The sequence below is a fragment of the Epinephelus lanceolatus genome, chromosome 21, assembly GCF_041903045.1.
Source record: "Epinephelus lanceolatus isolate andai-2023 chromosome 21, ASM4190304v1, whole genome shotgun sequence".
Taxonomy (NCBI): Eukaryota; Metazoa; Chordata; class Actinopteri; order Perciformes; family Serranidae; genus Epinephelus; species Epinephelus lanceolatus.
The window spans coordinates 31802908-31826758 of NC_135754.1; the positions used below are offsets into that span (position 1 = coordinate 31802908).

A 23851-nucleotide genomic window follows, 5' to 3' on the forward strand; every position below is an offset into this window, starting at 1 on the left:
ACTGAACATCTCGTTCTATATTCATGTCTCCGTCCTGCTGCGGTTTTGTTATGCCGCCTCTCTCAGATTCTCCACTCACTCTGGTTTTATCCCTGCCTCTTGTCCTCTCTTTCAGTGGTCCATCGGAGGAGGTCTGTGATGTCGGGTGACGACGTGCTGCTCCAGTGTGAACTGCGCTCCAACCTGGCAACTCCACGCTGGACGCTAAACGGCAAAGAGCTCCAGGGATATGGCCTCAATTCAGGCTACCGCATCGGCACAGATGGCCTCCTCATAATCGGAGCTCGTGCCCAGCAGAGCGGGTCCTATCGCTGCTTTGCTGTGGAGAACTCCGTCTCAGTCCTGGTTTATCTCTACACAGTCAGGGTGCACACGGACTCCTACTTCCCCGTGGAGCCCACGGACTCGACTGATCCCACTACAGTTTCCAGCCCGACTGTTTTCTCCACCACCAGCAGTCCCACTGAGCAGCCTCTGCCCTCACCTCCCGCCCCGCTGCCTCCAGGAGCTGAGTTCCAGACCTACAGACACATGGAGGCCGTGTACATCTCCCTGGTGGCGGTTCTCGGGGGGCTTTGCTTGGTGTTGACTGTGGTGCTGCTTTATGTGAGCTTCTGCACCAGGCGGGCCTCTCATGACCGCAAGTTCTCCCAGCAGGGGCTGCAGGTCCTGGGGGCGTCTGAGAGAAAAAGGAGCTCCCTTCTTGAGCTTAAAACCATCTCCAGCCACTGCAACGGCCGCCAGGGTCGCCGCTCCATCTCGGTGCCGACCTTTGGGGACATGGGTGATGGCTTCCTCCAGATAGTTCCAGGTGAAGGCCAGTTCTCTCCGTGCAGAACACCTCCCCCAGCCCCTCCTCTTCCTATGCCACCGCCGCTGCCCAACATGGACTACGCCAACGGGCTGTCGGCGACTCTACCCAGTGTGCTGAGGAAGATGAATGGGAACAGCTACGTGCTGCTGAGGCAGGCCGACCACGACGGCATGTCGCCGCTCTACCACTCCTTTACAGAGGAGCTCAACAGGATCCTGGAGCAGAGGAAACACACACAGCTGGACCTGCAGCCTGACGAGAGCTCCATCTAGGACGCCCCTCTCAGTCTTTGTCGCAGTTATTTATTTTTTGACCCCGACGGTTAGTTGTAGGGAGAACTGACTGTTGTATCAAACGCTGCTGTTATTTACCCAGTGTCAGAGTACCTGCAGGTCGTGTCCTCACCTGATCTGAAATGTGAAGCCTCTTGTGTCTCCCATGACTAAATGGCCCATGATTTCACTTCAGTAACAGACTACACTAAGCAGAGATTGCTCTTTGAAAAGGTGGAGCTGTGAAAATGTGACCATGGACTGCACTGTAGACTCTCTGGAGGCCTGTGATTAAAGATGGTGGTCAGATGACACAAAGATACAAAGTGGGACACAAATATAAGTCAGGCCAGGAGGTGATCAGGTATTAATGACTGTGGAAGTGTTCAGGAAGTTTTTAGAGCTGCGTAATGATTGCAGTCTATAGAGCAATATGATATGATGCTCCACCCAAAATCTGTCTATTGGGCATTTGGCTACACTTCATCCTGAAAGCATTTCCCTGCATGTTGCAAATTTGACATGAGGACATTCCTTCACTGGTCTAGGAGAGAGCAGGTTTGACTCACCCGTAGATGAAGGACTGGACTCACCGTGCAAAGTAGCTGTTTCGGCTGTGAGGCCTCCTCTGATTTTGGGCAGATGTTGGCAATTAAGGTTCTTTTATGGGCAAAAAAAATGCTTTTGGGATGAATTGGCTGACATCCCACCTCCAGGTGTATCCCGTCAGTGGCTAATGAGGAGACATCCCCTTTCGACCCCACTCCCATAAACACACAAATCTACCAAACTCAAGGACTACTAGAAGACTTACCATATCATTATTAGCATTTTAGGAGTCGTCACAAAACCATACAGTGACATGAGTTGCTCCCCCACCTCCAGGGCTTTTGAGCTCCTCATCCAAGGTTGAAAATTTAGGATGACAACAGTGACAATAAAAACACATAGCAGTAAATAATAAGAATGATAAGTTAAGAACATCAGTGTCAAGGAGAAGGGAAAAAATAGAGAAAGGAAAGTGTGTATGAGTCATTGCCATGCATAAAAAGCAGTTGGGAGATTTTCAAATGTCTGTTAGAATGGAGGATTCAATGACTACATTGTATTAATCATCTCACCGTGGTTGTCATTCTGGGGAAAGGGAGGTCAGGCTCTTAACATAATTGATCAGGAGCTGCCAGTTACTATAAAATTTGGCTGTCGAATCCTTTATGGAATATGTTATCCATTCCAACTCCATAAAAGACATTGTATAATGCAGCCATGAAACAGGTGACGGGGGCAGCAGTTTCCTCTAAATTTCCTGACAGGTTATTAAAGAGGTTAATGAGGTTACATTTGCTTGCTTTATGGATATATTTTTGTCAATCTTAGGTACACCAAGAATTGCAATATGTGGGGATGGTTATATTACTTGTTCTAATATCGGTGGTTTTCAAACATTTTATGCCCTGGGCAAAATTTAAGGCACATCTGTATTTATATCTGTGCACAATGTGTGTTGTCCCTTTTATCATGATATAAGATAATAATAACTAGTTCATACCCATTGGTAGCTTTGTCACCTTCTACCTATGCCAATCCTCAATGCCTATGTGCAGTTTCACATAGATTGACCACGTCAGTGAGTAGAAAACGTGGGACAGACTGAATGACTGACTGACAGAATGACACACTGACAGTTTCTGTGATTATGTACAGCATACCATACCATGACTTAGTCATACCAAAAATTAGAAGAAAAAACTCAACATTGGTCCACAGGGGGAGCCACAGTGATCGGTCGCATTTTAGCCATTTTTAAGCATTTTTCTGTTAGGCCTAGATAAGAAATGAGCTCTCTAGCGCCCCCATTTTGTTTGATGGGGTCAATAATGGAGGGGTCCCCTCAGATTATGTGTGGTCATATGCCTACAAAGTTGCGTGGTGATGAGTGAAACCCTTGAGATGTTATACACCTTTATGTGATGAGCCACGCCCTCCGCAATATTCATTGCCTTATAGAAGCTCAGTTTTAGTAAGTTTTCCAACTTTTGCCAAGAGAGAACTTTAGATATTGGTCCCTAGATTATGTTCACCCAGTTTCATGCAGATCACTCAAACTTCCTAGGAAGAGATCGATTTGAAGTGTTTTTGAAAAAATTCAAAATGGTGGAAAATCTGTATAACCGGAAGTTATGGGTTCTTGAGGCAAATGTGTTCCTCATGAGGAGAGGCATCTCTGTGCAAAGTTTCATGTCTCTACGACATACGGGGCATGAGATATGCCCATTCAAAGTTTGCAATTTCAATCGGTTGCTATAGCGCCCCCCTTTGGCCAATTGATGCAATATTGCTTCATTGGCATCCTCCCATGACCCTCTACCACTGTGCCAATTTTCACATGGATTGGCCAAGTCAGTGAGGAGAAAAACGTGGAACAGACACACAGACAGAGTCTTCGTCATTATATAGTCAGATAAGACAGTGTGATAGTCTGGTGACTTGTCCAGGTTGTACCCTGCCTCTTGCCCAGTGTCAGCTGGGATAGGCTTCAGCCCCCCATGACCCCCAGTATGATAAGAGTTTATGGAAAATGAATGAATGTTAAGTCTAAAAAATGTCAGAAAGTAGTCAAGAATGCCTGTCATAAATTCCTAGAGCCCAGGGGGACGTCTTAAAACAACAGAAAACCCCAAAATATACAATTTAAAAATCAAACAGAGAAAATCAGCAAATCAGTGAATGAGTTTGCTTTAAAATGTCAATTAATCAATTAATGACTTAAATCCTTTGTTTCCCTTTGAAAGAGCAAACTACTTGTTTTACAGCCACCTTTCTTGATATATTTTGTGTGGAGTATCACTTTAAGAAGTGCAGGAGAGCTCAGGTGGTAAAGACCAATCATACAAATTAGATTTAATTAAACCACTCTTTCTCCATTTTCGTCCGTCCTCATGTAGATTACAATAATCACATCACGGCTGCAGCTGTTCTGTGTCAGTGCCAACGCTAACACCTGTAGCTAACTTTCTGTTTTTAGCATCTGTGTGAGAAAAGAGACACAGCTGTATGGAAGGCAGCTATTAGAGCCTATTAAAGAGTATTAAAAGGAGCAGCCAGTTTGTGGTCAGATTGATTGAATTCACTGAAGACTGCAGACTGGCTCCAGGGTCCAGGAGGCAGAGAGGAGACCACGAAACAAATGGATGAGATGCTGTAAGGAAAATGCGTATTTGCTGTGTTATATTTATACAGATAACTGTTCATATACTTTGTCTTTGTCAGACTGAAGCCCTGATTTTGTGTCTGTCATTACCTTGAAGGTTTTGAAGAGTTTCATGCCAGCCGTGTGAAAGACGAATGAAAACACTGGGGTTCTTTCAAAATGATGATACAAAGAGAAAAATCATTTTCATTTAGCTCTGAAACTTGTCCTCTGCTGTGAAAAAGCTGCTGGTGTCATGTTGTTGAATCAGAAGACCTTCACACATGCAACCCACGAAAGCGTCCTCAGTGTTTACCTGACATCAGAGCAATGCCAAAACAACAAGAGCAGCAAAGCGCACGGTGTTTCTTTGGCAAGGTGAACAGCGCTATGATTAAATAGCACATGTATAACTTCGAAGGACTGAAATGAATCCCTGAGTAGTTTGTAAACGTGTCACGGCCAGGGGTAAATAAAGATCTGTCTCTTTTCCAGCAAAGTGTTGAATCAGCTCTTGTAAGCGGTGGCTCAGCAGCAGCCCTGTAACGGTGACTCGCAGCGTGCATCTGTCAGAGCGTCGCTGACAGCAACAGCGGTACTTGGCTCGCCTCCACAAAGAGAGGATGAGGCCTTCTTGTCTGTTTGCATAGAGCGCTGTCGTCTCTGCAGGTAGAAGCAGACAGGAAACATTTGACCTGAGTGTCCTGGTTAGCCATGCAGCAACCAGATGATGATACAAGGAGGCAGGAGCTATTTTGCACTTGCAGGTTTTCAGTCGTCTACTTGTCTGCCTTGTAAGACACTATATTCTGAGAATATGGTCCAGGAGATGCACTTTATGCAGAGTGATACATGTCCTGGTCTGGATGGATGAAAATCTGTCTGATTAAACGCAGTGTCAGTGTGAGTCAGAGTGCTCACCTGCTTGTAAATCAGGCTCTTTTTCAATCCTTACACAGATTTGGTCACTTTCTGTGTGCACGGCTGAGTGCATGAATATCTCCGAGGAGAGACTGTTCAAAAGTGTACAATTCGTAGAGTCTTGTCCCCTTTGTATAGGTGCATTTCCATCCACCTCATCATTTTCAATTTTAAAAAACTGAAAGCTTTTACGCTTGGAGAATGGACTAAGTGCAATGGAAACAGATTCAGCAAATTGATGATGACATGGAAAAGGACATAAATTTAGATTTTATTTTGCCATTTTTCTAAAAAAAAAAATAGGGTTAAAATCTGAGCTACAGTTGGGTCCAAATCCAGCTCACGACGGTTGGTCTTTATGGTAGGCTATTTGTGCTGCCCCTCCTCCACTGCAATTGAATGGCTGGATAAAAATGGCCAGTGACAAGTGCATCGTTTTACCCAAAGCTGAACATTTTTCACCTCTAATTTTTCAGCGCAAAATGCCAAACATGCCGTACTCAGTGCTGATTAGATGCTCAGCACCTCGTCCGCTGCTGTCATTTGTAAATACGCAGCATTGCCACTGCAAAGAATTTAAAAATTATGCTGCTTTCAGTAAAAAAAAACGCCTTTCCTTTGGGCAAGCCAAGACGGAGCTGTCGCTGCAGCTGCACTTGTTGTCGTTCTTTCCTGCTGTTAGGTGTTCGTCCTCTTCTTCCTTTTGCATTTAATGGCAGACTAGAATTTGATATAATCTTTATTTATAAAACGCTTTTCAAAACAGAGTTACAAAGTGTTTTACATGTCAATAATTAAAACAGACGAGACGTGAAAACAACAACTTTAAAAAGAACTTAAGTGTTTAAAGAATGAGGAAATAGAAGCTCTCCGATAAAAGTATGTTTGAAGACAGGACTTAAAAGAGACCTGATTTCCTTGGGCATATTGTTCCATAGCCTCGGGGCCCTGACAGCAAACGCTCTGTCCCCTTTAGTTTTCAGCCAGGCCCTGTAGAACACTTGAAGGCATATATGCTGCCCCGTCACGTCCAGCAGAAGTGCATCCCAGGTACCAAGGTACTGGAGATAAACGAGTACCCTTGGTTTTCAGAGTTTTGGCTTCGTCTTGGTACCGAAGTATCTGTTCTTATGACATAACAAATTGTTAGCTAAAAATCTAGCCCTTGTCTTATCTCTTCTTCTTGTCTACACTGTTTCGAAAGATCAGACAGAATTTATTAAAAATCAGCCGTTTAGATCTTAAACTCAACTGCCAGAAATAGCCCATTTCTTAGCTGCTGAAAAAACTTTGAAGGTGGTCTGGGCATCTGATCAGGATGCCTCCTGGGTACCTCCTGTTAGAGATGTTCTGGTAGGAGGCCCCGGGGCAGACCCAGAACACTCTGGAGGGATTACATATCTCATCTGGCCTGGGAACGCCTTAGGGTCCCCCAGGAGGAGCTGGAAAGCGTTACTGGGGTGCTTTGCTTGGCCTGCTGCAGCGGCAACCCGGATAAGCGGATGAAAATAGATGGATGGAAAAAGCTTTAGACTGGGTAGAGTAAAGACTCACCTATTTCAAACTCTTAGCGAATTCCGAAATGGAAAAATGATTTTACCTTGGCTAACATTGCTATATTCCTCACCATATGACTGTGTTTGCTCCAATAACAATTATTCTAAATATTTTCCTCTTGGTCGTGCTACTTGTTTTAAGGGATTAATCCAAATATGGGCATTATTTGGACTGAAGCTGAACAGAAAGTTTCTTTTTAGGTAGATGATGTGTTTTTATATGCCTCAGGTCCTGTTAAACCAATAGTATTGGTAACCCTTTCACACTTGGGGGAAATATCTTGCCATAAATTGAGCATATAAAAAGACTTAACTTGTGTGTCTGTCGGCTGATTATACCGTCCAAACTTTCCCATACTTTACCATTTAATATCTCCTGCAGTGACATATTTAAGTGTGTTTCCTGACCTGTGTGTCCTGTCCAGCCATGCAGAGAACAGATGACGACACAGCTGGAGGTGCTGGCAGACGCTACTTTGCATGTTTTCAGCCTTTTTATCCCTTTCACTTGTTTTCATCCTCATCTTCATTCCTCCCCTCGCCCCTTCTCTCTGCTGCCTCTTTCCCCGTCTCATCACCTCTGCATGACAGTATCATCTATTACTCTCTCTGCTCACATTCACTCTCTTGCGCTTTTCTCTCAAGGACCCTGCTGAGTTTACAAATGGCCCCGAATCAATTAGGACCAGTTTTCAAAGAACCCCAGAGTTTATGTTTGTGAAACAACCAGATTTTCTGCATTAGAGAGATGAGCGATACCGCAGATGCTGCTCTCATATTTCTAGCTGCTATTGTTCGTGGATCATTTTCATTGCTCTTAGTTCCCATTAGAATATGACAGCCTAAAATTAAATCTGTGTCCTTAAATTATCATGCACTATAACAGAGCTCAGAGGGATTGACCAGGATTGAGTGAAGGTTTTCTGATCCTAATTTATGGGTGTGATTTCATGTGAGCATTTCATTTTATTTAAAGTTGTAAAGAAATGTTCTTGTTGAGTTTATTTATTGCAAGTTTTAACATTTGTGAAAATATTGCAGTTTCTACTGAGTTCGACATGTTACTGTACCTAACCATGTATTATATAAACGCTTCCGTAATCTCTCCCATAGCTCCCTCATCATCAAGCTGTGGACAATCTTTAACATGTTGCGACCTTTTCTGCTGCTTCATTCTCACTTAAGGACAATCTGTTTACAGCACGCACTGGCTCTGCACTGTATGGACTTTAAAAAACAGCTAACACATTGGTTAACAGTTTTACACTGACGTTGTTTTTGTACACAAATCCACAGTGAAGTATTTACACCCCGCTGCGTTAATATGCAAGGTACATATACATGTTATGTAGATTATTTCTCCAGGCTTTGGCCAAAGAAAGTGGTGTACAGAGTTCACGATTTGCACTGTTCCTTTGTAGGTACTTTGTTTAAAGTCATGTAATATACCCTTGTAAACTGTGACACCTTCCATCAACTTTGTTCTAGGCTTGGGCGGTATCTTTTCCTCCATAACTTCCTGGCATTTCACCGGAGTGTACGTTAACTTATATGATAGTATGTTGTGTGCAGTGCTGTGCTGCTAGGAAATTAGCTATTTCAGTCTAGTAAATAAGCAAAATAAACTCGAAAAATGTCAACAAAGGAAATATTCTTGGAACTATTTGCCTTATTAAACAGAAAAAATACCATCGTACACCTTCTGAAAGTTTCCTTCACTGAAGTAAGACTAACCTTAGCTTAATTTTCTTCTTCAAACTCAACAGACACAAAACTAAACTCACTAAAAACATTGAAGTTAGTCTCGTCCCAGGTAGACAAAATAACCTGGCCCAGAATCAGCCTGAAGTCGGCATGCCGGATGAGTGCCCCAGAATCAGGCCAAATCAGCTGGCCTGGGTCTGACTGTTGTCTAATTCAGTGGTTCCCAACTGGTCCAGCCACAGGGTCCAGATTTCTCCTTAGTCATTAGTCCAAGGTCCACATAGTTTAATATATTCAGCATTTGGCCATGTCGTTGAGCTAGTTTCCTGTCTCTGTTGAGTAGCTGCCCATTATGCGCTCACTCCACAGCAGGAAACGGCATGTCAAAATAAAAACTCTACGCCAGAAATTCATTGTACTTCAAAATAAAGTGTGTATTTTACAAACTTGACACATTCGTGAGTCACAGTTTCGAACTACTTGTCTATTTAGGTAGTCTGCTGTTCCAACAATCACCAGCGCTGGTTTGGTCGAAATAAACATGTAATTAACAGAGCAGGATGTGAAAATACACACTTTTCTAGCCCTGTAATGTTATCCCAGCCCGTTCTAACTCCCAACTTGTCAATACCACCGCTTTGTCAGTGATTCTGGCATCAGAGCGCAACCCAGAGAGGCACCTTTCACGGTGGTATGATACCCACCAGGCACATCAGTTTTTGAGGCAGCAGGCAACAACCCAAATCATCAATTACCGCCACTTTGTAAGTGGACGTCGGCAGCGGACAGAGACACCCCTGTGACGTTGCGATACATCCCGGTTGATTGCAGTTTGTCCTTACAGGGAGGGCAGGAAGGGAGGTGGATAGGTCAAACAAACTGCGGACTTTTACCCAGGAGCCCGCTGCTCAGTTCTTATGTGAGTTTTGAGCCAAACCATCATGTTTTCTTCCTTTTTTTAAGGTATTTTCTGGGGCTTTTTGCCTTTATTTGATAGGACGGCTGTAGTATAAAGGGGGAGAAAGAAGGGGGATGGCATGCAGCAAAGGGCTATTGGCTGAAACTGAATCAAGGACACAGCCTCTGTACATGGGACGCCTGCGCTACCAGGCGAGCTAGTGGGTGCACTGATATTTTCTTCTAAACCTAACCCTGGTTTTTGGTGCCTAAACTTGAGGAAATCGAAATCGAATCGAATTGAAAAAATAAAATTAAGTCTATTTTGAAAAAGACTGCATTGAAAAGACACAGAGAATGTAACGTGTAAATTGACTCACCATCCATCAACATCCAAAACAGGCGCAGGAGGGTACCTAGCACGGCATATTTTGACTTGTATGTCCCCTGACAAAGCGACGGTATTTGACGAGTTGCGATGAGAATGTGCCTGTTCCACCAGTAAAGACTGACCTCTAGTGGCGCGTGTTGTGCACTGCATATATCACCTCAATACAGCACCTCTGTATTAGTTTAATAGAGAGAGGAATGTCTGTATTTTTTGTGATATTGAAAATTATATAGCCAGGATTTCTAAATGCCCTTGTACACCATGATACCGCCCAAACCTAGTTAGTTCTGTATGATTTCTTGATGTAGATAATGAGCTTATCTATGTTGTTTTCTCAGAATATAACTTGTAAGATAGTTTAACCACCTGAGCTGCTGACAGAAAGGACTTTCTTTTATGTTGTCTTATTTATTTGACTTCATTAAATTTCCACTGGCTTTTGTGCAGATAAAAAACACTTTGCATTATGTTCAGCTTGGGAAAGAAAGTCTGTGTCAACAGCCCTGAAGGGAAGTCAGGAAATGACTTGCAAAACACACACCAACTCCTGTTCTCAAGACGGTGTAACACTCAGCTGTTTTAGCTTATGGCAACCAGCAAGGCCACTGTCCTCCACTGGGACTGGAGTCCACATGATCCCAGAGTCATTTACATAAATATATAACTCTGACAGAGCAGAGGTATAACACAAGCTCATGAGGGGGTAAAATGACCATTTCCAGAGCAGCGTTCAAGGCAGTAACTTAGCAACAGCATCTTTATTTAGAGCCTTTAATGTCCTGGCGTGGGTCTAGCTATGCCAGCTCCCATTGGGGAGCGCGGGTGTGATGAGAGCACAGTGGTCCTGATATCTGTAATTGGTGCCATGAATTAAAATGCAGGAAGTGAGCATGAAATAACAGAAAACATTTTCCCATCATCAGCCAGCTAAGATTAAATTATCTTTATTAAAACAGCTGAATATTCGGTTTAATTTTACCTAAATTTAATAACATAAGTTCACAAATCATTTAAATGCAGACACTTTGATTGGCTTAGCGGTACATGTATAACAAAAGTAATTGCAGTTTATATGTCTGTGGGTAATTTAAAGGGACAGTTGTCGAAGAAATCAAGACAACATTTTTTTTCTTTTACCTGTAGTGTCATTTATCAGTCTAGATTGTTTTGGTATGAGCTGCCAAGAGTTGGAGATATCAGCCATTAAGATGTCTGCTTTGTCTCCGATATAATTGAAATAGATGGCACTTAATGTAGGAGCTATTTTCTTTCTACCAAATGACACCCCCCTTTCAGTGAGAGCAAGCTGGCCAACTGCATCACCGCACAGAAGGAAGCGTGCATCTACTGCTAGCTCACCTAGCACCGCTGAACTAGCTAACGTTACAGCTCAGCCAAGGAGGACGCCACTAATGTTTACATCTGGTGCACCTTTCCTCCATGAGTAGATGCACGCTTCTTTCTGCGCTATGATGCAATTGTCAGGTGTCGTTAGGTTATTAAATAAAAATAGTTCCTACATGAAACTGCTCACAACAAGGTCTGTGGATTATCTTGAGTAACCAGGTCATGATTTCTGGAAAGAGACATTGCTGTAGAGTTTTTGAAATGTATTTTTTTGGAGCTTTGAGCACCACAAGCTGAGTGCCATCTAGTTCCATTATATTGGAGAGAAGGCAGACATCTCTACGGCTGATATCTCCAACACTCTGCAACTCACACCAAAACAATCTAGACTGATAAATAGCACTACAGGTAAGAGGAAAAATATGTGTTTTTTATGTCTGGGTGAACTGTCCCTTTAAACAGCTACATTTGAAGATTAATTTTATTTAAATTTAGCGACACAAGTTTACAGATAATTTAAATTTTGCCACTTTTATTGGCTAAACTGTGCGTGTGTAACAACAGGAACCGCAGTCTATATGTCTGAGGGTAATTTAAAGGGAGAGGGCATCCACATTCTCATCAAAGATGCAACTCCAGTGCAGATATTTGGAAGAAAATGAGTGAAATCAGCACCAATATCTTGCTGCAGAGGTTGGCTCCACTGTCTCTCACTCATCGCCATCCTCTGCAGTCATCTCACGCTCCTATTCTACATAAATTTTCACAGATAGCCAAATCATTTCCTCCGGCCAGAGCTATATATGCCAGCCGAATACTATGAATCAATCAGCAGAAACAAGCAATCTGTCCTGAGGGCACTTTTCGCGTTCATTCCATGCTTGTTGGTATTCCTGTGATGACTGGTGCTTGGTTATATTTTTGTTGGGAAGAACACTGAGGTCATTTGTGGAGGGAAAGAAAGGGTCAAGTGGCGTGCCTTTTGCAGTCAAAAATGATAAATTTGGGATGAGAAATGCAAAGAAAGCAGCGAGGAGTTTTGCCAACATCCGCCTTGTTGAATTTGTACAAATTATGCACAGGAGTTGTTTTTTTTTTTCCTCTTGAGCCGAAGCAGAGGGCAGCTCTGTGCTGGGAAGGTTAAGACTTGTCCCTCAAGCTATCACACAACCATCTGTCATGTTCATTTAAGCTCTGGATCGTTTAACTCTGCACAGCGAGGAAACCCTCAAACCTTATCAGTATTAAACTGTAATAACATGTACATTCCCCCCCGTGTCTTATAAATAAAAAAGGTGTACTTGTGATGTGTGTCTCATCTGTGAAGTATTTTAAGTGCAGTTGAATCAATCTTTCTTAACGATGCTGACAGCACAGCTGCAATCAGTTTCACTCTGTTGATCTTCATCTGACAAGCTGTTAAAACACAACTCAAAAGAAAATCTAAATTTAAACACCAACGCCAGCATTTGCACAATCTTTTTTTTTTTTATTTCATACAAAGTTGCTCCCCAGTGCGGCAGTTTACTACATGAATCTTCAAATAACCTTGAGATTAAAAACAGTTATCTGCCTGCTGACAAGCCTCTGGTGGATTCATGTAAAGTCTATTCAAATGTGGCATTCAGGGCTCGGTAATGTGGGCACTTTTCTGCACAGCTGAAGTGGCTCTGCTGCCATCAGACAGAAAAGCATGGTGGATTGTAGTCTTCTGCAGAATTATCCAACAAATTGCTGCAAACATGAGGACTGCTTGACCCGAGATTTAATTTACAAAGCAGACACGTTAACATCTTCAAAAGAAAAACATATCTTGCCTAGATTAAGCACAAGTTTTGACTTTAAGTTTTGGTTAGTCCTTATTCGGCTTCCCGTTTCTGTATTCCAATGGGGCCGATAGACGGGGGCCGGTTGGTAAATGGGTGCCACTGGCCCTGGATACTGGGGTTGTCTGTGTGGAAGGGCTTGCGGATGCGGATGATGTCCAGGCCAGACTGATTGGTCAGTTTGGTCAAAAGCTCTGAAATCTGCGGAGACGTTTTGCTTGTGATGATCTCTTCCCTCACGTTGCCGTTTACTGCAGAGAGGAAAGACAGGTGATAAGTCTGCGTGACTTCAAAAGGGACAGACACACACTTAAACTACTGAAAAACCTGCCTAGTGTGAAATGTAACAGTGTCAACAAGAACAAATGATTCTGACTGTTTAACTAAGTCATTTAAAACGCCCAGCGGCATTTCACTTCTACCTGAATAGAGGTCTCAGAAAAAACAATTTTATACTGCCCCCTACAGTACACAGGAGTAGTAACAACCTATCTCACCTGCCATCTGTCATTTGATTTCAAACCAGTAGCATTTTGATGTTTTATGATGTTTAAATAGAAATATTTGCCTCAAAAGTCTGCAAAAAAAATTTCTAATATCAATAATAGTGAATTAATGAAAGGGTTTTGTCATCGTTTCTTGTTTTAGTGCTGGTTTTAATGTTTGTACCAGGCCTCCCTCAGAGGCAGTACTGATCTGAGTGGATTATTTATTTATTATTATGTTTTTTTAACCTTTATTTTACCAGGAATATTCCCACTGAGATTCAAAATCTCTTCTGAAAGAGAGTCCTGGCCAAGACAGCAGCATGAAGAGTCTCACATGAAAGCAATTAAAATAAAAAAAAAAATAAAAAAAAATATCCTAGAAAGGAGCTGATACGTGACAATAAATTGTTGTGTAATTACTGAGAATTTTAGTACTAATAATTACACAAACCAAGCTTTGATTTACAGGGAAGCATACTCAACATATAGGGATATTTACTGGCTTCAAAGGGATCTAAAGTAAGTATGTTTTTCCAGTTAAGATTGTGGCAGATCTTTAAAATATATTTCTCTGGAAATCAACATCTGCTACTAGTTTAACTCACATAACCGATGAGTCACCCTGTAATTTAAACCAATTTACATACTTACAAACATTCTTAAAAGTATTCAGAAAACCTAGGAGCTGCAAAATAAAGCATTATTTTATACATAAAAACGTGCTAGTGTGTGCTATTAGTTAAATATCCCATTAAAACACAAAGACGTGAACACTTACAGTATTCTGCGACTATTTTGGGTATCCTGCACGACTGAGGAGACACATACACGACTGTTGAAGGGTTGTTTTTGGCATAATCCACCACGCCCTCTTCAATGAACTCTCTGAAAGTTGACAGAAAAGAAGGTGATGATGATGTGGCCACTCTGGTGATGATGATGATGATCGTCAGTGTCTTTTGTATACAGTGCCATTTTTCTGTCTTGGTTTATTAGTGGTAAGTAACCAGACAAAGAATATCTTAAGATGACTTTTTTTAACGCTGCAACTGGTGATTATTTTCATTACTGATCATAGTGGAATGTAACCAAAAACATTTATTCTAGCGCTACACTTACCCCTTTATGGTACCGTGTTGCCTCTGGGTAACATACCCATTTTTGGTGATTAACAACATACAATAATACTTCAAAAACAGCACTGTTTGTATTGTACTATGACTTTCTGGAGGCCATGCTGAGTCCCTGTGTTTGGACCTTCCTCACATCATTCAGCTCCATCAACTTTCTCCAAAAAGAGTCTGAAAACAGCTTTTTCTGTTAATTTAAAATCTGCTAAAACTGGAATCACAATATTAAATTAGAAATGTTTGATTTCTAATTGTTTAGCATACTAAGTATTCAATTATTAAGTAATAGAAAAGAGATGAAATGCAAATGTTTCCTTGAAGCAACACCATATGTTCATAGATTCCCACCATGACATGTTTTTGGTAGGTAGTATTTAGATTTATATACAATTCAAATGAATAACATTTATCAGAATTTTCTTTGTATCTGTACAAATTAACATAAAGGAATTTGGCTGTTACACTGTTTAGTCCACTATAACATTACACTTTGCAGTGGGGACACGGCCTCAATGTGTGCCAGGCGTGGCCTCATTCAATTTAAGGTGCTGCATCGCCATCATTTCTCAAAAGTCAAACTCTCTAAAATGCTCCCAGATGCTGATTGATCCACTTGTGACAGGTGCAGACGTCTTACTGGAGTTTGAACTTCAAAACACTATCAGATATTTTCAAAATGAAAATGTACCCACATCCTTTGACAGCTATTTTTGGCAAAGCAGGAGAAGAAAATAAGAATCTTTCAGCATCTAAATTCAAAATATAATAAAATTTTGTCACTTTATTTGCACAGAAATTAACTCTTCTCCACTGGAAGAACCCTCATCCCTTAAGCTGGACTCAGTGGTTGAGCGAATTGATGCAGCAAACTCAAACTTGTGAAACTAAGAATGAAAATCTGGAATCCATTTATGGAATATATAAAAGCTAGACTCTAAACCCCACTTTATCGAAGCTCCATGGAAGCAAGTCACATTTCTTTATTGTTTTACATCTTCCTGTAACCAGTCATAAGAGGATAAGCCCTGACTGGGCCTTTATCTCGTGCAACTGCCTGCTCCTTTAGTCAAGTCAAGTTTATTTATATAGCACATTTCATACAACAAGCGTAAACTCAATGTGCTTAAAAAGGCAAAGCAGATAAAATCATACATGCCAAGAAGATACCATTTCATAGGCAATACATAAATAAAACATATAAGATAAAAATAAACAAGAATATTTTGTACATATAAAATAGGACAATATATAAAACGTTAGAAGAGGAAGCTTTTAATACAAACACTAGACCTGATTAAAAGCTTGTGAAAAAAGTTTTTAGTTTGCTTTTAAAAGAAGATTTTTGGTTCTGGTTAGCACTCTGGCTGCAGTGTTCCGAATAAGATGAAGTTTAGTGAGTGATTGCTTTGCTAGTGAAGCAAAAAACGCGTTACAATAATCACGCCGACTGGAAACAAATGCATGAAGCAACTTTTCAGAATCTGAGCGTGTAAGGAAGGATCTAACTTTAGAAATATTTTTAAGATGATGAGATGAGATATTACAAATGTGTTTTTGAAAGTTTTTAAGATCAGAATCAATAATTACACCTAATTTTTTGATATGCTGGTAGGGGAGACAGCAAAGTGCTAATTTGGTGTCTAAGAGCCTTTGGACCTGTTAATAAAATCTCTGTCTTGTCCTCATTTAGCTGTAGAAAGTTTCTGGCCATCCATTTTTTTTGTTTTGTTTTACTTTTGTTATTATTCAGTGGTCTTATCTATATTTTTCTCTTTTTATTACTATTATTCTCCTGGCTTTGATTTTATATTTTATCCTGCATGTTATTTCAAATATTTATTTTTATTATTTTTTAGTAGCAGCACAGTAGTTTTGATCTTGTTTTTATCTTCTATTATTGTTTTAAATTATTATTGTATGACACAGTGTGCATTAGTTTACCAGTCCTTTTTCTGATTTTACTTTTATTCTCTGTATTTTTTCAAAATGTAAAGCACTTTGAATGACATTGATTTGTTTTGAAAGGTGCTATATAAATAAAATTTGATTGATTGATTGATTGATTGATTGATCCAATACCTGACATCAGTAATGCTCTGGATGAGATTTAAAGTTTCTGTATGTATGTAGGTATCTGTATATGTGTGTACCTGGGTGTATGTACACATGGATGTGTTTTTTATTTAGTTTTTCTTTTGCAATGTTGTGTAGCAGCCTATATGTTGTTATAAATAACAATAAAAATATGTGTTAATAAAAAAGGAAGTGTGGAGGACAATAAGCTGCTAGGAACCCAACAGCAACACAACAAATGGCGGCAACACACAGTATATATCAGGAAGGTTACACACTAGGAAAGTGAAAGCAGGCATTTAAATGTAAAACAAATGATAAGAAACTCAAGTATTATTCACTATCTTGTTTTGAAGAGGGTTAAATTCTTAAAGTTAACTTTGCTGTCTGACAACATCTTGACATGCAACAAGACACATTTAGCTCATAATGCTACTGTAGTTTTACTTCAGTAGGTCAGGGCTTTCACGTCACCTGTAATAAGGTATATTTATGTGAACAGTTTGTTTTACCTGACTCCCAGGGAGCTCTGTGCATTTTTAGAGAAGATGATGGAGACTCGTTTCAGCTGGCAGACGTAACGGCCGACACCGTTCTGAAGGACGCTTTTCAGGAAGCGACTCGGTGTCCCTCTGGATGTCATCGTCAACCGTCAATTAACGGTTATATTTTAATTAAAATATTGATATAAACCGCTGGACAAGACTAAACCAACGTTAGCTAGCAGCAACATTCACAGAGGACAAGTTGACGGGCATGAATGTGCTGCGGTCCGTCGATGAAATGATCCGGCGGGAAACAACATACAACCGACCCGACCGCTAAAGAAAATATATATTTTAAAAGACTACTTCCTTCAGCCAATTAGAGTGCTGAGTGTAATTCAATTTTGTGACATAGATATATTAAATAAATGCGCATATTCTAAATATTTTAAAATGTAGCATGAACATATAAACGCAGCTCGATACCTTTCGCCGTATGTTTCACACGGACTTGTTTTGCCGACGCACTGCAAAGCCCGGGCTTGGAGGAGCATGGAGGAAAATGAGGACAGACAGCAGAGCCAGTAAGTTGTTTTATTGTGTGTTTGTTATTTGAATTAACTCAGTATGTTTATAGTTAATGCTCTCGCGCACATTTTAGCTCATTTTAATGTCCAGTCAGTGATCGTTTGATAAAGATAAATAACGGTTTTCTGCCTCATTGTTTGCCTGTCTGTCCTTACATTAGCACAGGTCACCAAAGACATCTGCTGTGATGCTTCATGCTGTTTTCATGTGTGTTGCAGGTTGAATGTCCCAACCAGATAACTGATGTGGAGGAGCTTGCTGCTGAGGGGCACCGCCTGTGTCAGGCAGGTGGCAGCCCCAAAGTTTCTCCACCAGAGACACTTCCCACCCCTCTGTGGGACACATCTCACCCACAGACTCCTTCACAGGCCCCCCTGTGATTTACAGCTTGTGGACACAGACTACTTCCTGGCACACAGTGGGACCAGAGCTTATAAAAAGGATGCAAAGTCTACTGTAGAGTTTCCTGTGAGCCCCATCACAGTCACAGACATCAAACAGTATCTGCGCTCCAAAGACATTCCCATCCATGATGGCTACAGCTGCCTCCACATCCAGAGCATCTTCGTCCAGCCGTCTGCCAGAGGGGACAGCTTCTCCCTGTTCATCGACAAAACCACCGGACAGTTTCTGTGCAAAGACACGCTGGTGGAAGGGAGCTGGGAGGATCTCCAGGACTGCCTGGAGGTGATGCAGAAGGACGAGCAGGACTTCCTCAGCCCGAATGTGCTGCTGGGATACCCGGAGACTGTGGAGGAGCAGGAGGAGAGGGAGAGGGAGCAGAGGGAGGTGCAGAGGATCTGGTCCAGCTCTGTGCCCTTCAGTGACCTCACTGAGGACGAGGCTCAGATGGTTAAAACCATGTTCCAGGTATTGTTTAGTTTAGTTTAGTTTAGTTTAGTTTAGTCAGAATAATCAAAGGGACAACTGACACCATCACATCTACATCACAATCATTGAGAAGCAAAGAAAGTAAATCCTTATATAACTTCACATAATAAGCCTTTAGTTATCCATTAAAGGAGGTATGTGAAGACGATAAAGATGGAAGAGGCAAGCAAGCCCCCATTTACATAATTTAAACTAATATATTGTGTATATCTTTTCTTTTAATGTGTAGATCGTGACTCACTCCTGGTAAGGATCTTGCATCTGTAACTGTTGTAAATGCATGTCATTTAAGTTGTGAGGAATACGATTAAACCTAAACTCTATTAAACTTATATACTGTAAAGAAAATATATTCTGCAGAAGTCTGAACAGCGTCAGACACGGTAGTCACAGCAAGTAAACGAACAGGGCAATTAAAAACACTAGTGATGACAAAAAAAAGGCAAGAAGCTGACAAAAAAATATTTAAGATAAGTTGACAAGATATCAACAGAATAATGCAATAAAACTATGATGTATTGCTGTTTGGTTTCAGATCACAAAGGTCTCTAATGCAACACTCAAGAAGTTCAGCGTGAGGCTCTTCAAGCCCACCAAGAGTCTGGTTTTCCCCTGGTTTGGTGGACCCGACTCCTCCCTGAAGGGGGTGAAGCTTCTCTCCGCTCAAAGCACAGACAATGACAAAGTGACTTATAATGAAGCTACAGTGCCAAAGAGTAATTCTTACTACAACCTGTTTGGCCTCCCCCTGGTGGGCCGCATGGACGCAGAGGTGGTGCTCACCGGACATGAGCTGGACACTCTGGCAGTAAGCCAGGCCACAGGACTCCCCAGTGTGGCTCTCCCACGCGGGGTCAGCTGCCTCCCACCGATCCTGCTGCCTTACCTGGAGCAGTTCAAGTATGTGACGCTGTGGCTTGGAGGCGACATTCGCTCCTGGGAGGCGTCAAAGATCTTTTCACGTAAGCTGGGTCTGAGGCGCTGCTCGCTGGTGCGGCCCGGGGAGTACCGGCCGTGTCCTGTGGAGGCGCTGGCTCTGGGGAAGAACTTCAGCCAAATCATCAAATCGTCCATCCCGGCGGCCCATAAGTCCATAGTGTCCTTCAAGCAGCTCAGAGAGGACGTGTACGGGGAGCTGGTGAACACAGACCAGGTGGCTGGAGTCAAGTGGACGAGGTTTCCGGAGCTCAACAGGATCCTGAAGGGACACCGCAAAGGGGAGCTGACTGTTTTCACAGGTACATGGCAACACTCGGAGAATAAACACCCAACTCTGCAGTTCCCCTCAGCTCTACAGAGCATTTTAGCATCTTTGAGCTCATTGTTTTGGTTTTCCGGCCCACAAACCTCACAGCAGGTGGCAGTTTACAACATAAAAGCTCTGATAAACATGACCTGCACGTTACAAAACACCAGAGAGACAAAGCTGGAGACTAGCTGGTGAAAAATTCTAACAATTTGGTGGCAAAAAAATGTTTTTTCAGCTTGTTTTAATGCCCCCATGTAGCCAAAATCATGAATTACAAGCAGCCTAAATAATTTAATTTTTGATGATGATGCTACTGTTTTTTTACTGTTTATAAATGGATTACAAATGTGAAAGAATAAGACATAAAAATACACCCACACCACAGATCAATGTTTTTATTTCCCCAAAGAAAGAATATATTTAGGGCTGTGTGTTACATTTTCTGGACCTGTCAAGTTTGAATATGAGGTGTAAACAAACACATTACATGTTATTATCTCTTATCCACTCTACACAGTCTACAGTTTAATAGTTAGTCTTAATATGTATGTCTCTTTGTTCAGGTCCTACTGGCAGTGGGAAGACCACGTTTATCAGCGAGCTTGCTCTGGATCTTTGCACGCAGGGCGTCAACACGTTATGGGGCAGCTTTGAGATCAACAACGTGCGTCTGGCGAAGATCATGCTGACGCAGTTTGCCATGCAGAGGCTGGAGGAAAACCTGGAGCAGTACGACTTCTGGGCAGACAAGTTTGAAGAGCTGCCGCTTTACTTCATGACGTTCCACGGGCAGCAGAACATCAAGTAAGCCTGTTTTAGTGGATACGTGCGTCTTTCTTTTTAATCCCAGTCAGCATAATGTAACTGCTAATTATTAGTGAGCGTCAGGCAAGAACAGAACATTAGGTAATTACCTCAACAGTTGATGTAAGAATATAAGTTTCAGCTTAGTTTATTTACTATATAAAAGCAGTATTTCTATATGAATCATTTTGGTCTGACCCTTTTCTTTCAACCCCCTCTACAGGACGGTGCTGGACACAATGCTACATGCTGTCTACCTGTATGACATCAACCACGTCATCATCGACAACCTGCAGTTCATGATGGGGCAGGAAAACCTCTCCGTAGACAAGTGGGTCTACCCTGTACAAGTTTCTGTTTCATTAGGCGTGATATTTTTCAATGAGAAATATGGAACTAAATTATGTTTTATGTGATCCAGGTTTGCAGTTCAGGACCACATCATCGGGGTGTTCAGGAAGTTTGCCACCAACAGCAGCTGCCACGTCACTCTGATCATTCACCCGCGGAAAGAAGAGGATGACCGAGAGCTGCAAACTGCGTCAATCTTTGGTTCAGCGAAGGTAAGACAGAAAAACATCTCACATTTTTGTTTTAAACTAAACTGTGCAGCAAATTAGGGACTTTATAGTGGACGTATATAATATAAGTAGATCTATACAGTATAGTTAACCTGAAAGGGAAACGGGAGGAACAGTGACAGATTCCATTTTATAACTAATTTTATAATAATAGATTTTAATGGAATCAGTCATGTAAGTTTATTTATTTGTTTTATATCATTATTATTATTTATTTATAGAAACAATTTCATTTTAAATTTTGTGCACTTTTTTTTTTTTTAGAAAATTAAATAAAATAAAAATAAATATATAGTATATAGTACTTTCTTTTCTTTTAAGAGGATGAGAGGATAAAATAAAATTAATGAACAATAATGAGCAAAAATAAGCAAAAAAAAGTTGTATACTTTAAAGGCATAGCACAAAAAGAAAATTAGATTCTTTCAGGAATTTTTACAATAGATATTTTTTAAAGAATTTTTAAAATATATATTTATATTTTTTTCCTTATTTACACAATGACAGAGGAAGAGATCAACCATTGCACATAACCTGACTAATCTTGGACAATCAAAATCAAATCTACAGCCATTTTAATAGTACTTAGTGTATATACTTGGGTTTGAAACACATTATCTCCTTTTATTTCTGTGTGTTTTTAATCTTTTTAACCTTCCCTATATTAATTTACTCATATATGTCATGCTGCTTTTGTAGCTGGAAACAACCTGAAACACACTGAGTTGACGCTATCATTAAAATGTGTCCTGACTCTCTTCACAAAACTGCAATTATTCAACATACCTTAGAAGCGTCTTGACCTTTAACCCCCTTTAGGCCAGCCAAGAAGCCGACAACGTCCTCATCCTGCAGGAGAAGAAGCTGGTGACGTGTCCCGGCCGCAGGTCCCTGCAGGTGACGAAGAACCGCTTCGACGGGGACGTGGGCATCTTCCCTCTGGATTTCCTCAAGTCTTCGCTCACTTTCGCAGCTCCCATCAAGGGCAAGCACAGGCTGAGGAAGGTCGCACCCAAGCCTGAGAATGAGGAGGTCGCGGAGAACGAGGTGGTGGCGAAGAAGGAGGAGGTTAAAAAAGAGAAAGCGGCCAAAACGACAAAGACGCCACGGACTGTTAAGAATCCCACAACTGGAAATGACAGTTAAAGGGGGGTAGAGACAGAGGGTGTTGGTAACACAAGTTTCAACTAAGCTCAACATGAAGTATGTTGGAGCAATCCTCAGCATATAATTGCTCTGATTGTAGTTCACAGTGAAATGTATAGTTATAATCCAGATGGATCTTTCAATCAGTATGTGACATCATGAAGATGTCTTGGTAAGCTTTTCTACGTAGGTACTACTGTACTTTAAAGGGACAGTTCACCCTGAAATCAAAAATACATATTCTTCCTCTCACCTGTAGTGCTGTTTATCTGTCTAGATTGTTTTGGTGTGAGTTGCAGAGTGCTGGAGATATCAGCCGTAGAGATGTCTGCCTTCTCTCAAATATAATGGAACCAGATGGGACTCGGCTTGTGGTGCTCAAAGCGCCAAAATATACATTTGAAAGATTCCAGAAATCATGACCTGGTTACTCAAGATAATCCACAGACCTAATCTAGACTGATAAATAGCACAACAGGTAAGAGGAAAAATATGTATTTTATGAAATTCTGCTAAACTGGTTCCTCAATTTCACACACACAAAAAAATACTGTGACACTGCGACCTGATGTAGTATAAGTATTTCAAGCTATATCACTATGACACTGTCTGCTTGCAACAAAGCACTTGCACATAACCAAAGTGTGCTCTCTACTGACTTTTTGTACGAACATGATTTATAAATGAGCTTTGTTTTTAAAAAAATTAAATGCTTGTGATGCAGCTGTTTGCCTGTGTTTTTGTGTTTGGTCAACAGGGGGCAGTGTGTGCTTTGTAGATAACAGAAGCTCATGAGAGTAGGAATAACCCTGCACAGTTAATATCACTGACCTTATTTACAAGTGGCTGCAGACGTGTGTTTTATTAAGCTTTGTCTTTGGGCTTCAGTCGGGACTATTTTTAACGATTCGCCCCAGATGTGAGTGTTATTTAGAGAGATATCAAAGCTTGACAGTGCACCATCATGCATGTAAGGGAGAAAATGTTCAATTATTCCCCTGCGTGATTGCCTTTCATATAAACCTTTAAGTTAGACTGAAGACTGAAGCGAGATCTTTGGCCTCCTTCTGCCCTCCTGCAGCCTTTTAACACTGATAATGAGGTGGTGTCATAGGTCTTCAAGCACTGACTCATCTCCAGTGTCACATTACACAATCCATTATTTAGACTGAGTGACTTTTAATAAATGCAAATGTGTTTCAAAACATCTTCACATGAATAAATCATGGGTGAAGTCAATGGCTCTGCCTGGCCTGCAGTGGTGTGGGGTTACACGTAGAATCAGCAGCTTCCAGAGGTGAAGAACTCTGCATTGTGCTGTGCCGTGGGCTGCTGCAGGACGTATCCATGGTCCAAGTGTCATATTTCATCGCAGTCACTGCAAAGCCACATAAAATTTCAGATTTATGATAGAAAGGCGACGGTTCAGTGCGGGATATGAAAGTGCCAGTGTGTTTGATTTCAGAGCCTTTGATGATTTTCAACCCTGGCATCCACG

The 23851-nt window shown here is 41.3% G+C and overlaps 3 protein-coding genes across 3 annotated transcripts in view; 2 read left to right on the plus strand and 1 right to left on the minus strand.

Moving 5' to 3' along the window:
- Window positions 1-10200, plus strand: part of sema4gb (sema domain, immunoglobulin domain (Ig), transmembrane domain (TM) and short cytoplasmic domain, (semaphorin) 4Gb) — a 69496-nt gene extending 59296 nt beyond the window's left edge. Inside the window, exon 15 of the mRNA XM_033610817.2 lies at window positions 116-10200. Within this exon, the coding sequence (XP_033466708.1) occupies window positions 116-1086 (971 nt within the window). The 3' untranslated portion in view covers window positions 1087-10200. The remainder of the gene's footprint in view (window positions 1-115) is intronic.
- A 2360-nt stretch (window positions 10201-12560) lies between these two features.
- On the minus strand, window positions 12561-17390 carry mrpl43 (mitochondrial ribosomal protein L43). The gene is made up of 3 exons (XM_033610958.1): window positions 17122-17390; window positions 14185-14291; window positions 12561-13169 (listed from the first exon to the last, which is right to left on the minus strand). The coding sequence occupies exons 1-3, from the start codon at window positions 17250-17252 to the stop codon at window positions 12952-12954; spliced, it is 456 nt and encodes a 151-aa protein (XP_033466849.1). The 5' UTR covers window positions 17253-17390; the 3' UTR covers window positions 12561-12951.
- Window positions 17391-17616: 226 nt separating this feature from the next.
- twnk (twinkle mtDNA helicase) lies at window positions 17617-23082 on the plus strand. Its single transcript, XM_033610803.2, has 7 exons — window positions 17617-17678; window positions 17901-18552; window positions 19109-19811; window positions 20386-20626; window positions 20850-20957; window positions 21048-21189; window positions 22027-23082. The coding sequence occupies exons 2-7, from the start codon at window positions 17926-17928 to the stop codon at window positions 22351-22353; spliced, it is 2148 nt and encodes a 715-aa protein (XP_033466694.1). The 5' UTR covers window positions 17617-17678; window positions 17901-17925; the 3' UTR covers window positions 22354-23082.
- The last annotated feature ends 769 nt before the right edge of the window (window positions 23083-23851 follow it).

What these genes read in the sequence shown, in the direction of transcription:
- twnk (XM_033610803.2), top strand. Translation starts at nt 17,926, where the DNA reads ATGTGGAGGAGCTTGCTGCTGAGGGGCACCGCCTGTGTCAGGCAGGTG. An exon ending in GGAGCTGACTGTTTTCACAG is followed by an intron (nt 19,812 to 20,385) that starts GTACATGGCAAC and finishes CTCTTTGTTCAG; the next exon opens with GTCCTACTGGCAGTGGGAAG. An exon ending in CAATCTTTGGTTCAGCGAAG is followed by an intron (nt 21,190 to 22,026) that starts GTAAGACAGAAA and finishes AACCCCCTTTAG; the next exon opens with GCCAGCCAAGAAGCCGACAA.
- mrpl43 (XM_033610958.1), bottom strand. Translation starts at nt 17,252, where the DNA reads ATGACATCCAGAGGGACACCGAGTCGCTTCCTGAAAAGCGTCCTTCAG. An exon ending in CAGAGCTCCCTGGGAGTCAG is followed by an intron (nt 14,292 to 17,121) that starts GTAAAACAAACT and finishes GTCAACTTTCAG; the next exon opens with AGAGTTCATTGAAGAGGGCG. An exon ending in CAAAATAGTCGCAGAATACT is followed by an intron (nt 13,170 to 14,184) that starts GTAAGTGTTCAC and finishes TCCTCTCTGCAG; the next exon opens with TAAACGGCAACGTGAGGGAA.